Below are 13,270 nucleotides of genomic sequence, written 5' to 3'. Positions count from 1 at the left end.
GAGTTTTTGTAAGAAAACTGATTTTATTTGGAAATATCTTCGGTTTAAATAGGTGACATGAGAATCGCATCTTAAAGTAAATGGCCTACGCAGAGGCCTACGTAAATAGTCCCCGCCTTATCGAGGTCCCACGCTCGGGCACATCTGCCTATCTTGAGCGGCGAGGACCTTATCTGTGGTCTCCCACTAAGGGACTATTTTAGGAGGCGGGGAACGATCTCAAGTGACTGACTCATGTAGTGTGCACTTAAATTACATGTTTTTGAGCAATGCACCCATGTCGCCTTAGATAACAAAATCCTAAATATAATTTATCGCTCTCGATTCATTTACATAAGATATGAACGGAGCCCAAAATTGTAAGTCTTTAAATATATTCGTGTTCATGTGTGAACATCGCCCTTTCTGACTTTCTTCTTCCATTTTTCAGGTTCAAAGCGCTTTTTTTTTTTTGCTACTTTTTCGAGGCTGACAGGTGTTGGATCTGCTCAGCGAAGCGAAGTAGCAAAAAAGAGGAAATATATACATATATATATATACAATAAAAAAAGCAGCAACAAAAATTGCTCAATTGAACGAGGTCACTGGCTGGACGAAAGCAAAACGATGTTGCAAGGAAAAGGGAACTTCAAGTGGCAGTGAAATGGAGCGTAGAAGTTCAGGTCGCCGCTGCAGCTGCTGTTATTAAAAAGTTTTCGCCTAATTGGCAACTTTGTAGACAGACGAGCATCGAAAAACTGCCAAAAGAACCGCACAAATTTAAACACAAATTATTAAAATAAAACCGAAAAAAAAAACCATAATGGCCTCTTCAAAAGCATTCACAAAAAAAGTCAACAAAATAGGAAATTGAAACGAAAGCCAACAAGGATGCACCCTTAACCAGGATCCTTCGATAATGGCCAGCATAAAGCCAGCTTAAGAATCGTTATGACTGCAACACCAAAGTGTGCTGCAAATGTTGCAAGCAAACTGGTGGGATAAAAAGCGAGCGTTTCAGGGATGGTTGCCACAATGGCCAACTTGTTCTCTCTTTGATTTTATGGCCAGAAATTGGTAATTTCAACGCACATTGGATGGATAAAAGCAGATGAGGCGAGCAAGGATAATGACGTTGTCCCTGTCGTGCTGCATGCGAATTGGTCATAAAAAGCATTTGGCCCGGCTTAGAGCAGCTCAGAAATATCGTTCGATTATTTGGCCATCAGCTAAAGCCAGTCAACGCGATCTTTGGCAACAAAGTTTTCCAAGGACCTATGACATAAAACTTATGGGCGTTAAATAAAAACCGCTGAATGTCATTGCAATTTGGGCACTTAGAAAAAAAAAGAACATAATTAACATTTTACATTTACTTTTGTTTATGCACCAACTGGCCTTGTTCTTGTTGTTGCTGCTGCTCATGTCAGCCGAAAAACATTTAAATTTATTTTCGCAGCTGCAAAAAAACATTACCAAACAAATACTACTAAACAAATTAAGCAATTTATTTTCATTAACGCAAATAAAACTAAAGACTGCAGCCCTCAAGCGAATCGCATTTGTGTGTGTCTGTCTGTGTCTACAAAATTGTGATCGAGTCGAGGAGGAAAATGTTAATTGAATTTCGCTCACATATGTTGACGGTTGACATTCCCCCCCACATTTTCGCCAGCGTGAAAAACCAGCTAACAATTAAGAGAAAAATGTAGCATAAATCAAAGTCAGCTAGAAAATCGAAAACATGGCGCATTAAAACTAGCGCCAAACTTAGTAGATTTATAGAGCTCAAAAGAAGGGGGACATGTATGTAGTATGTAGGTGACTCGACGACTTTGGCTGAGGGTGGCTCCATAGGAATTATGTCATCGCCAGTGCTGAAATCGATTCAATTAAAATGTTTTTTTCTTTATTTTCTTTATTTTCTGGACGATCCAAGGGGGGAGGATGGTCACAGTAGAGTATAGTATACATTGAATCTGGGGCCAGACGTTCCGGCGAATTACAATAATTTTCAATAAGCTTCAGCTCTACAGTTGCAGTTGCTCGACTCGACATCTCTGACACTTGAAAACGCTCGACACGATGATGATGATGATGATGATGATGATGATGATGATGATGATGATGATGATGATAATGACGAGGATGATTGCAGTGCTGATGATCGTCATTAGCATCGGGCCAATCGGACATTATGTCAGTCAGCCAGCTGTCATACAATTGCCGGGACTTGAAGGCAAACAATCCCCGAAATTCACTCGAACAACAAATGAAATGTGGAATAAAGTGATGTGAAGTGAAGTGCAGTGCAGAGAGTAAGGAGGAATAAAAGTGGCGTACATATAAATTACATTTGCAGACACTGCACCTCATCCTCATTGCATTTCCCCCCTCATTTTGGCCAATTTCTCCAGTTCGCCAGCTCTTCGAGGCAAATGAAGCGTTAAAAAACACAGCGAAAAAACATCAAACAAAATTGCAACCCGTTGTGGTTCAGTGGCTCAGACGGCAGCTGCAATTTCCAACTGCAACTGCAACTGCAATTCCAGGCCGAGCCTTAAAAATTTCAATTAACTTTCCAGTGGGGAAAACAATGCACAAGAAATGCGGAAAATTGCAGAAGAAACAAGTGATAAATATATGAAATATTTAAAGTCTGTTGAAAAAGGCCTCGCTGAACAATTTGATTGCAGTGAATAATGCAATATTTTATTAATTCAATAAAACGGTTTCCTTGCCAGAGATAATTGTTTTAATTTGATTTTCTGCGAATATTGAATATATTTTAAAAACGTAAGTATACATTTAAGTGGAAGCTCGATTGAAATGTCAGTCAAGCGACCTTGCTGCACTTTTAACCATTTTCGAATTTATATGATTTTAAAGGCCACGAAAATTCCAACACCTCCTCGAGCTAAATATATACACTTACAAAAACATTTGTGCAATTGTTATAAACAAAGACGGGCTTTTGTTGTTTTATTTGCACAACTTTTCGTGTGTGTGTGCGATAAATCTAAATGAAATCATAAAAATTGAGACGAGACAACGTCGAAGTTTTGTGGGTGTGAGATTAACTCAAGCGAGGAATGAACATTAAAAAATAAATAAAAAAAAAAAATATATACATTTTGTTGTTTCTGGTGGTTTTCTCACTCTGGTGTTATTGTTTTTATTGTTGCTGTTGTGGATTGTAAACAAATGCTTAATTGTCGAATGCAAATGACGCTGACATGTGTGCTTTTTTTTTCTTTTTGTTTTTTGTGCTTTTTTTTTTTTTTTTTTTGTTTTGAATGTGTGGGCAGCAGACTTTGAAGTGTTTTTGCGTTTTTTAGGTTAAATAAATGTGCGTCTGTGTGCGTGCTCGTTAACATCGCAAGTCAATGCATTTTAAATTTGTTTAATGCGCGCCTTTTTAGCATTTGCGGTTGTAATTAGCGCAGCCAACGAGAGTTCACTGTGGAACAAGTCCGCTTCGAAATGATTTCAATAAAATATCATTTAAGCTTTCAAATGTATAAAGTATTTAAGTACTTGTTTAAGTAATTGTTGCAAACTTCCTCATCGCTTGGCTTAAAAACTCTAATTAGCTTGTAATTATATCGATGACAACTTAAGTGAACATTTCTGAAAATTCTGCAATTATTATTTAAAAAATTCCTAGGAAAAGGAATGAATCATTTGCTTCCATATATTTTGGAAATATTTTCAGTGTTTTTTTTTTTAGCTAATCGAAGTGATAAGGCAAATATTCAATACGAGATGACGCAGTGGACAGACTGCCAGCCTTGATGTCTCCATTGAGCGCTGCTCATCAGCCTCACCTTTCCCATAATCCACATCCACATCCACATCCACATCCACCTGGGTTGACATTTGGCATATCTCTGTTTATGGAGGCAGAAAACCGAGGCAAGTTCAACAACATTTCAATGTCGGTCGCTGGGTCTTCACTATCTTCTGCTTTCTGTCTTCTGGGCCCCTCTCATTCAATCATTCTCAATGTCTGTCAGTACATGTCTTCGTCCCTGTCCGTCCGTTTGTCCTTGCGTCTCCTTTTTGCAGAGCAACAAGGACGGCGCCGAGACATTATCCTGTGCCTGCCTCATCCAGGCGACAAACCTAACGACGGGAAATGCCCAAATCACCTACACACACCACAGCTGCGCGACAGAAAGAGATGGCCTGAGGGCGAGCGAAAGAGACATAACCGCAATAAGTTGATGAGGAAAATTGAAATTAAATTTTCCCCACAAAATGTCATTCAAAAGTGACTACCGAAAAAAGACCATAAGCTGTTGGGTCGATGAACTGCTTCTTTTGGAATAAGAAATAAAGGTTCATCAATAATTAAAAAAAAAAAACCTGTTAAATGATAATCATAAGGAATCATTATGATTAATAATCACGATATCATTTTCATTAAATTCGATTATCGAACGATAATTCACTAAGTGAATTTCTGCCAGCACCATTATTTTCTTGCCCACAATTGTAAATTTGTATACTCAGTTATTAGAAATATGTTTTTGTCACTGCCTCGAAGGCATTTAATTAAGCATACCAAACGACAAGAGGGGATAATAAGAAGCAACAAGGAGGAAAACTCGTACACATAATTATTCATTTTCATTGTGCACTTTGGAGGCACTTGAGCAAATTTTGTGCAATTTGCACCACGCAAAAGTGCAGAAATTGAAATAAATGGATGATAAGCAAAAGGGGGCAAGTTGCTGAAGCAGGGGTATCAAGGGGATGCTGGTGGGTGGTGAGTGGGGCATAAATGAAGTGGAGTACTCAATGTTTGTCTGGCCGCTGCAGCAGCAATGCAAGCAGCAACTGCAGCGGTGTCTGCAACATGTTGCCATGACAATGACTGTCGACGTTTGGCGCCGTCTGGCAAACACACACACACACACACACAGAGTCAACCGAACGCAGACAGACACAACACAATGCATATCAAATGCTTAAATGACAACAGCAACATCGGCGAATGCACTGAGAAAATAGGAGTTGGATACTTAGTAAAACCAATGCACAAAAGTGCTATTCAAAACAAGATAGAGTCAGGCTGCAATAATTTCAACTCGAACAAGATTGTCCTTCAAAAAGGGGCCACCTTGAATCATTACTTTCCTCCAATTTTCCGCTCTGTGCACTGCGGCAGTGGCATCAACTATGGTGGGGGCAGAAATGCGGGAAAAGCGGGAAAAGTGGCGTAGCCCCCCGCAAGACAGTTACAATAAATGTCATGTTTAAGGCAGTCAAGCGACGCACATCAAACTCCATCAGCAACATCCGCGCACAATTCAACAATGGCAACAACTTTGGCAAACATGGCCCGAAGCAATTCCACTCGCACCTGAGTGGGCGTAGACATGTCTGAGATGGAGTAGAACTTTTGCATAAATTTGCCGGCTTTAATAAAATTTAATTCCGAGCAGAATTTGCACATTGCACAACGGACGGTCGTAGCAGCCGCCAAATAGCATATGCCAAATTTTTTGCACTCCTTTGAGAGAGCGCGTTTTTATGTGGCAGACTGCATAAATTTCGGGCCTGTCCAGTGGCGCCCCATCAACTGAAATTTTTGCCTCCGCTGGAATTCGGTTCAAAATTCGCTGACACTGGTAAAGAACTGCCAGCGGAAAACTCTTGGTGCACAGAATGTGCAGTCATCAATCTGGAAAAGTGTCGCCACACCAAAAAAACAAGACAAAGTTGATACCCTTTTTCCAAACTATTTCCAAATGATGTGTCCTTAAATTCCCGTACTATTTCCCCTTTTAAACGAAACTTGGCAATAGTCTTCAAACATCGTATATAATTTCCTGTTAAGAGCATCCAAAAGTGGTGTACCATACCATTAAGTGCCTGTCGTTTCCCTTCAAATTTTGAATTTGACAACAGCTCGGGAAAATTTCCGCCAGCCAGAAGCCAAAAGGAAATGCCGTGATGTGTGGTGTCAGTTTGCAATAGGAAGGCGAATAGAAAAAAAAATGATCGCAAACAGGCAACGAACATTTATTTATTTCTATTCAAATTTGAAAAAAGAAAAAATACTCCGACTGCGATTGCGATTTTGGAGCAAAAAGCACAGACAGACACACATGGCGGAGCGCTCGCTCATCAATCATTTATATAAAAACTTATTTTCTTGCTTAAAGTTCGCCAGAGACAAAGATTGATTGGCATATTAAAAAAAAAAAGCGCGCAGAAAACAGAGCAGATCTCGCCTGAATCATCGGACACGCCCCTCTAAAATAAATATGAATTTATATAAGAGCGAAAGAAAGCAAAGGATTAAGGAAGAACCGAAACAATTAGCAGATGTGCACAGTTCGAATTGAAGTTCAATCCCCGGAGCTGTGTGTTAATTATAATTATAGCTGCTGCCTCGCTTTTTTACGCTCTTTTCTGACGCAAATCCCTTGACAGCCAAAATGTCGACAGCTGATTGGGAAAAAAAAAGGTTAAGTCCCCAGCCCCAGAAGTCTATGATATGCTGATTAAAAAATCAGCGAGGCGTTGCAACAACCCTTTCGGGAATCATTGAGTGGCACAGCAAATTGCTGGATGATTAACAAGTTGACTTGTCTTAATTATGACGAACCGCGAACCGGTTTTACTATTTTTTTTGTGATTCTGATCCGTTTTGTTTGACTTGGGGATTATTACTCGATCCTAAATCCTTTGGGCAAACAGGAAAAACTTTGCCGGGCGAACTTGAAATTTTCGTTTTCTATTTCTGTTTCTCGGTACTTTAAACCCGGCTAAAAACTTCTAACCGTCAAATCCTAGACACACTTTGTTTAAACAAAAACGAAATTCACTGCGGCGGTTTGTGCATGGCGTTTTGAATGGCATTAAATATTTATAAATTCAATACGAAATGCAATTCGGAATGCATGCCAAAAAGGAGCAGCCAGAGATTGAATTGTAAAGTTTTTAAAAGCAATTCGCTGCCAGACAATGCCTTCTCTTTCTGCATTTTGGCTGCTGCGTGCAGACATCGCATAAGTTGGCCAAAAGGGAAATGGCGAGACCAGCTGCACAGATACAGATATACAGATACATTCGCCAGATACAACAATTTTTGGCTACGCAAAACGTATTCAAAGCTCTCCCGGGTGGCAGAAAACCGAAAAAGACAGGTGAGGAGGTAGCTGTGTATTCCAGGATTTTCCCCCCAATTGTCCTGCTGCAAATTCGCCCTTGCTGCTTATGAAATATTCAAGGCGCACTCCAAGGACTTGTGCAGCCACGTACATACATACATATATGCTATGATTTCATGAGTTCTGACCAGGATGGAGATGGGTTCGCTTCGGTTTGACAACCGCAAATGGTGCAGCTCGCCTTGGAGGCTCGCTAATTGCCACTTCAAGCAATTCCCAGTCCAGAACTGCGGCTCCAAATCGGTTTTACTCGGTTCAATAGCCGTGTGCCCGCCTCAACCACAAGCCCAATCATATATATCAATCGGAGGGAGCAGCAGCAACCAACAATGGGATTCAACCGAGCATAATCCACAACAATGTGCAGTTCGTCGAAGGGTTTGGGTATCTCGAAATCCAATGACTGGCGGGGGCACCGAAAGAAATGTAATATATTTCATTACTTTATTTCGAACTAGATATTATTACATCTGTTTTTGTTTCTTTTTTTTTTTGTGTGTGGTAATTTTCTCAGTGCAGTGGCCAGTGGCGTACAATTGAAATCAACTTACACTTGAGCCAACCATCTCATCTCATCTCCCTTACTCCCACACGACCATCAAATTGTTTGGCTGGGCATTACACCGAGTGTAAACAGAAATCCGAAACAATTCCACAGGGGAATCGGGGTAATATAGGAGCCTATACAGAAGGGAATAATGCAGCAGAATGTGGGGGGGGGGGGGTTCGGATTGAAGGGGGTTTGGAAAAGCTGAATGAGAGGGGCGGCGCAGATTGAAATATAAGCAGCAGGCCCAAAGACTTTTCCCCTTGATTGACTTTCAATGCACTCATTGACAATCGAAGATGATGTGCACTGAGAAAATAGAATAGCGCTGTTTCGATTAATATATATAGTTTAAATAATACACAGTACTAGAGCCCATTCTGTCCACTGCTTCTGAGTTGTTTTTGTCGCACTAGCTACTCATGTGACTGCAAAAAAAAAAAAACAGCTTAGACAATGAATATTTCTATATTTCTACGCTGCATTTTCCGGGAATTCTAGCTCAGCTTGACAGCCTCTGCTGCTGACCAGCTGGAAATGATCTAATCCAATGAAAATATAAGCCGTCAAGTCGAGAACCATCTACTTGCACTTCTAAACCGAGGCATATCCAATTGCAAGTTTGTCAAGTCAGGCAGATACAAATTTGTTTGCCTGTCCTTCCAAGAAAGCGGGCGGATTCGATTCAAGTTGAGCCAACTTTGCGGTTTCTCAATATGAGTGTGTAAGCAACGTTGTCAATGAGTGTGCGAGTAAATACCCTAGGTATTCGACTGGTGCATTACATACAAACATATTTATTCATGGACATAACTCACCTTGACTTGATAAGAATTCAAACGAGTCTTTGGCAGCAAATTGAACGACGAAAAGTCCAGGCGACGCGAAAAGATCCCATTGCAGCCAGATGTGGAGCTGGAAAGAATCGTAGAGAAATATATGCATAAATCAGAAAAAAAATATAGATAAGCGCATATAAATGTGAATGCACAAATTCCTCTAAATAAAAATGTAAATTCACTGACAGCTGGAAAATTGCAAATATGACAGGCGAGCGGAAATTCCTCCAGTCTCCAATTCGAATGCGAATTCGAATTCGAACTCGAATTCAAGCCGGATGCGATGGCGATAAGGATTTCCCTCGCCAAACTATGCGCTTATGTAAATATTGCTGTATATATATATATTTATATTGGCCGCAAGCCACGTAACTTGGCATTATTCTGACTAATCGAATGCTACGTGACTCTCTAATAGTCTACATGTATAATGAAATTTCTTTTCATTTACTTTGCCCACTTTTACTGACGTCAGAAAAATAAAAACAAAAACAAAAACAAATGTTGCTCAAATGGCCTTAAAAGCTTAGGAATGACATTATAAAATTAAAACAAATAAAATTATTTTTAAATCCCTCTAGCTTTTTCGGGGGGGCGCGCTGGGAATTTTTGCCATATTTTTCTTTCAGCTTGTTTTATATGGCCTACGGCCAAAGCAAAAGCAAACGCAAATAAAGTTATCAACAATGGCCAATATAAGGCAAAAAAAAGAAAAAATCTACAGAAATATACAGAAATATACAATAAAATTAACAAGAAAAACAAAAACGAAAGCAAACAGAAAATGTGCAAAAGCAGTGAGAGAAGAAACGACATGGGACAAACATTCGAATTCATTTGTTGACCTTGACATTGAATAGATTTCGTTTAGCTTTGTCTCGTTTTTTTTCGTTTTTTGTTTTTTGTTTTTTGTTTTTTACCCCCTTCGGTTTATTTAAATTTTAATTTTATTTCTACAGCTCTTATCAGCTTGCGTGGGGGGGTGGGGGAGGTGGGCCCCCCCACTTAGCTCGTGTGGAATTTCAACTTATCTACAACAACAAAAACTACCTTATCTGCTTGTTGGAACAGGCGAAAGCTGAGCCATTAGAAATGCTATAATACGCTGTTTGTTTATTTACACCTTGACTTCGATTATATAACATAAACAAAGCAGACCGAATGTCGCGTCATTTTCGAGTTAGTCATCGACTTGTGCTAATCAACAGAGCGCTGCAAATTTGTAATTTATTTTTAAAACAATTACAAGCGGTGAGGAAATTCAATTTCGAAAGGTTAATTAAGCCAAGCGTTCCACTCCTCAGCCAACCAAGCCACCCACAACTTTCGCCCCTCGAGCGATTTCTGCTAATTTGGGCAATATGAATTTTAATTCGAATCGAAAAAAAAAAACACACACAGCTGCTGGTCAGTTCAGATCGTTCAGATCGCTATTCATATTGAATGAATGTGCTCGACCCGGTCTCTTTATTGTTTGCTTATTTTATTGATCGGATCTCGCACTCCAGATCGAGATGTGCACGGCTAATGAATTTTAATGGCCCAAATGCGTTGCTCTGGCCTTCTCACCGCCTATTATTGTACATTTTTGGCCCGAACACGTGCGCTCTTTCTGCTCTTTCTTTAGCAAGAGCTCCCAATCAGAGCGATCTTAATTTTTATGAGTGTACCCCTTTCTTTATTGGGGCGCACAACGTGCCAGAATAAAATCGAATATCGTATTTGGATGGCCCATGAATTTGGTCAGCGAATTATGGATTATAATCACACTGGCAAAGGCGAATTCAATGGTTTTTTAATAGGCAAGCAAGTAAGTAGAATAAATAATCATCTAGCTAGTGACAAGCACTTTGCAACACGACTGATTACAATGACTTCGACTGTTAACTTCATAGCCAGCCCCGGTTTTTCCAATCAAGCATCTCATTTAGCAGAGTGTAAGATTGTTTCATATTTCGATACTATATTATTTTACGAATTTTGCATTCATTTCGAGATCTACATGAGTCAGATCCGCCTCCTGTCAGCTCCAGCTATATAGCTTATAGCATATAGCTGTCATTGGAACAATCAATGGGCATTGGATTTTGGGGGCTGGCCGGTTCTTCCTGTCTGAAATTTTTGGACTTGAATTGAGCTGAAAGTGATGTGCAGACACAGCTGGGCGAAGTCCGAGTGGCGGAATCAGAAACCAGGTCCCAACCAACAAAATTCGAGAGCCATGAATACGCTGTAATTTATAGGCGGCGTCGCTTCCGTCGCCTGTCAAATTGAATGAGCCAAATGAGTTGAGCAGCCAAGACAAAGGCGTTTCAAATTAGAATACCAAACATTATCACATGTTGCGAGCAGCTGACTCTGACCTTGAATGGCCGACAAAAAAAAAATAAAACAAAAAATGATACACAAGCGAAACTGAAGTGCCATATAAGCTATTTTCTAGCCAAATGGAGTGGCTAAAATAGAGTGACCATGGCGCACTTTGAAGCAGTCTTTGCTGCAGTGTGACCTTCCGCTTTGCAACATGCACTTTTCTAGTATGGGATCTTTGATCTGACGAGGCCTTTGGCCTGCTGTCAAACAAGAGATGAAATGTCGGGGAACCTGGCTCAAATCCTGTTGCTGCTGTGTGAATCTGCGGGCGGGATGCTTTTTCATGGCGCTTTTCGAGATTTTCGCATCGATCCTGGGGTTCTTTGTTGGCGAAGGTAAGCAGAGGTAAGCTCTGCTTTTATTCTCTTCTAATTTAGAGAATATAAATTGGTTAATATATTGGTTATAATATTCCCACAAACAGATGGTCGTCTGTTAGTAATTAGCAGAGCTGCCTATATGGTGCACTTTTTTGGATCGATTTTTCTGATGATGAGCAGTATCTTGGTATGTGATCACTTCCGCAAGTCCACTCTCTGATCCCATATCATCTCTTACAGCAGATCGAATTTCTGGTGATCATCTATCTGGTAACAGATATAATCCACCTGATCTTTTGTAGCCCCTTTATAATCAATTATGCGTTAAGTTGTAGCTTCTGCACTCTAGAATCGATTCCTGTATTCTTCACCCTAGGTAAGTGATTGTTTTGTTTGACCAATTCAATTCAATTGACAAACCAATTATTTCCTTCAGCTTTTAGCCTTTATTTTTGGATAGTGGCATTTTTCTACTGGCGACGCCTTCTCTGGGAACACAATCCCGAAAACGACGACTGAGGCGAAGGGGTATCGTTAATTCTGGATCTTGAGTGTTTATTCTGCGCTCTTGTGTTGGTTTTTGCGCTATGTACGCTATTTTCTGTTTTGGCCCTAATTTCACACTAATTTGTAAATTTGCCTTTAATGCCAAAGACAAAGAGAAAAACGAAAAGAGCAAAGTTCCGCAAATTGTTTGTACAGAGAAATATATTTTGTATTCATCACTACGATGGAAGAGCAGTAAATGAATTGCAGGCAATCGGAATTGCAGAAGGGAATACTATTCCACTGTTTTCCTTCTCGGAGGAGTGGAAACCCAATCACTTCATTCCCGGGCAATTTTCAATCACGTGCTAAGTGCTGCCAGACAGAAAAAGAGTCGATTTGTCTGCCCAGCCACGTTAGCATGCAATGCAAGTCGAGAGGGGAAAACTCGAAAAATTGGAGGAAAAACTGGAGCTGATTTGTGTGCTGCATAATTTTCCGTGCCACAAAGTGAGAGGGGGGAGGGGGGGAGGGTGCCCATCAAGTGGCAAAACTATTTGCCCTATCACGTACAAATTAAAAATGTGAAATGTTTCAATTTCTGTCTCGGGTCTCGGGGATTGCCTCGCACACAAAACAAAAACAACGGCCAGCGAGCTCCACTTAAACTTCGATTGTGGATCCCCCGCTCCACTGTAAGCCCCCCCTCCCCCACCACTCCATACATTGGTTTATGTAAATTCATTTGCGGTGACTTTGCTTTGGCGCCCAATTAGTTTAATTTATGCAAATACAACGCGGGCCACTGACAGTGCGTGGCAAAAATATAAGTCAACGGATGTGGAGAGCCTGCGGTGGCCATAATCGATAATCGGGTGATTGGATAATTTAAAGGCCGAAAGTGTTTAATTTACCACTCGAAAATGCCCTTAATCGATTATGGAGAATCGTTTAATTTGGGTAAATCGAATTTGTGAGAGGGCGATAATTTTTTGTACGAAATTTAGTCATATTGAAAACGTACTGAATGGATTGATTTACAATTGTGTATACATCCTTCTGTTTATATCGTATTAAAAACGTTTTCCCATCAATTACATTCACTGATATGGTTTTAGCCTTATATTTGTGATACCAACTGTCCCTCTATGTGATACTCATATCTCGAGACCCGCGCTAAATTTAGACGTGTCTCCAAGCAGCTGCCCTCGTCGAATTTAATGGCTTTCATGTTTGTCCATGTTTCGCCGGTCCAAAATTTGCTCTGCTCTGCGATTGGAACTGATCTTATTTTCGCCGTTTTAACCATAGCAACACAATCTTCGAACTTCATTTGCATGGAGATGGGAGCTTCTTTGGGTCAGCTCTTTCTTCCGATGGGTTTTGTGGCCTCCAAGCAAATGTCACAGCTGCGACATGGCAATTGATCGATAAATTGCCAAATTCTGGGCGCCGCCAGAATTGCTAGTCTATCTTTAATGTTTTTATTTCCCCAGTACCTGTCCGTGCGATTCTTTCAAGCGCTTCAAATTGTCGTTGAGA

The 13,270-nt window shown here is 40.3% G+C and overlaps 2 protein-coding genes across 5 annotated transcripts in view, besides 1 other annotated feature; one reads left to right on the top strand and one right to left on the bottom strand.

Moving 5' to 3' along the window:
• Positions 1-396: part of a mobile genetic element that runs on past the window's edge.
• heca (headcase) overlaps positions 1-13,270 on the bottom strand; it is a 94,451-nt gene that overhangs the window by 54,606 nt on the left and 26,575 nt on the right. For all 3 annotated transcript variants that reach the window (NM_001276174.1, NM_079853.4, NM_176591.3), the window contains exon 2: positions 8,529-8,625. In NM_001276174.1, the coding sequence (NP_001263103.1) occupies positions 8,529-8,625 (97 nt within the window). The remainder of the gene's footprint in view (positions 1-8,528; positions 8,626-13,270) is intronic.
• CG34300 (uncharacterized protein) lies at positions 11,137-11,969 on the top strand (the record flags this gene model as incomplete). 2 transcript variants are annotated; one of them, NM_001104510.2, is made up of 4 exons in its annotated part: positions 11,137-11,257; positions 11,347-11,429; positions 11,483-11,618; positions 11,679-11,969. In NM_001104510.2, 4 exons carry the CDS (start codon positions 11,137-11,139, stop codon positions 11,759-11,761), a joined length of 423 nt encoding a protein of 140 aa, NP_001097980.1. In that variant the 3' UTR covers positions 11,762-11,969. The 2 variants fall into 2 exon arrangements, with proteins under 2 accessions (NP_001097980.1, NP_001247365.1); NM_001260436.1 differs by having other exon boundaries at positions 11,140-11,267; positions 11,486-11,618.

The sequence above is a fragment of the Drosophila melanogaster genome, chromosome 3R (assembly GCF_000001215.4).
Source record: "Drosophila melanogaster chromosome 3R".
NCBI classification, from domain to species: Eukaryota; Metazoa; Arthropoda; class Insecta; order Diptera; family Drosophilidae; genus Drosophila; species Drosophila melanogaster.
Note: the sequence above shows the minus strand (reverse complement) of the source record. Positions and strands in the feature narration are given on the sequence as shown.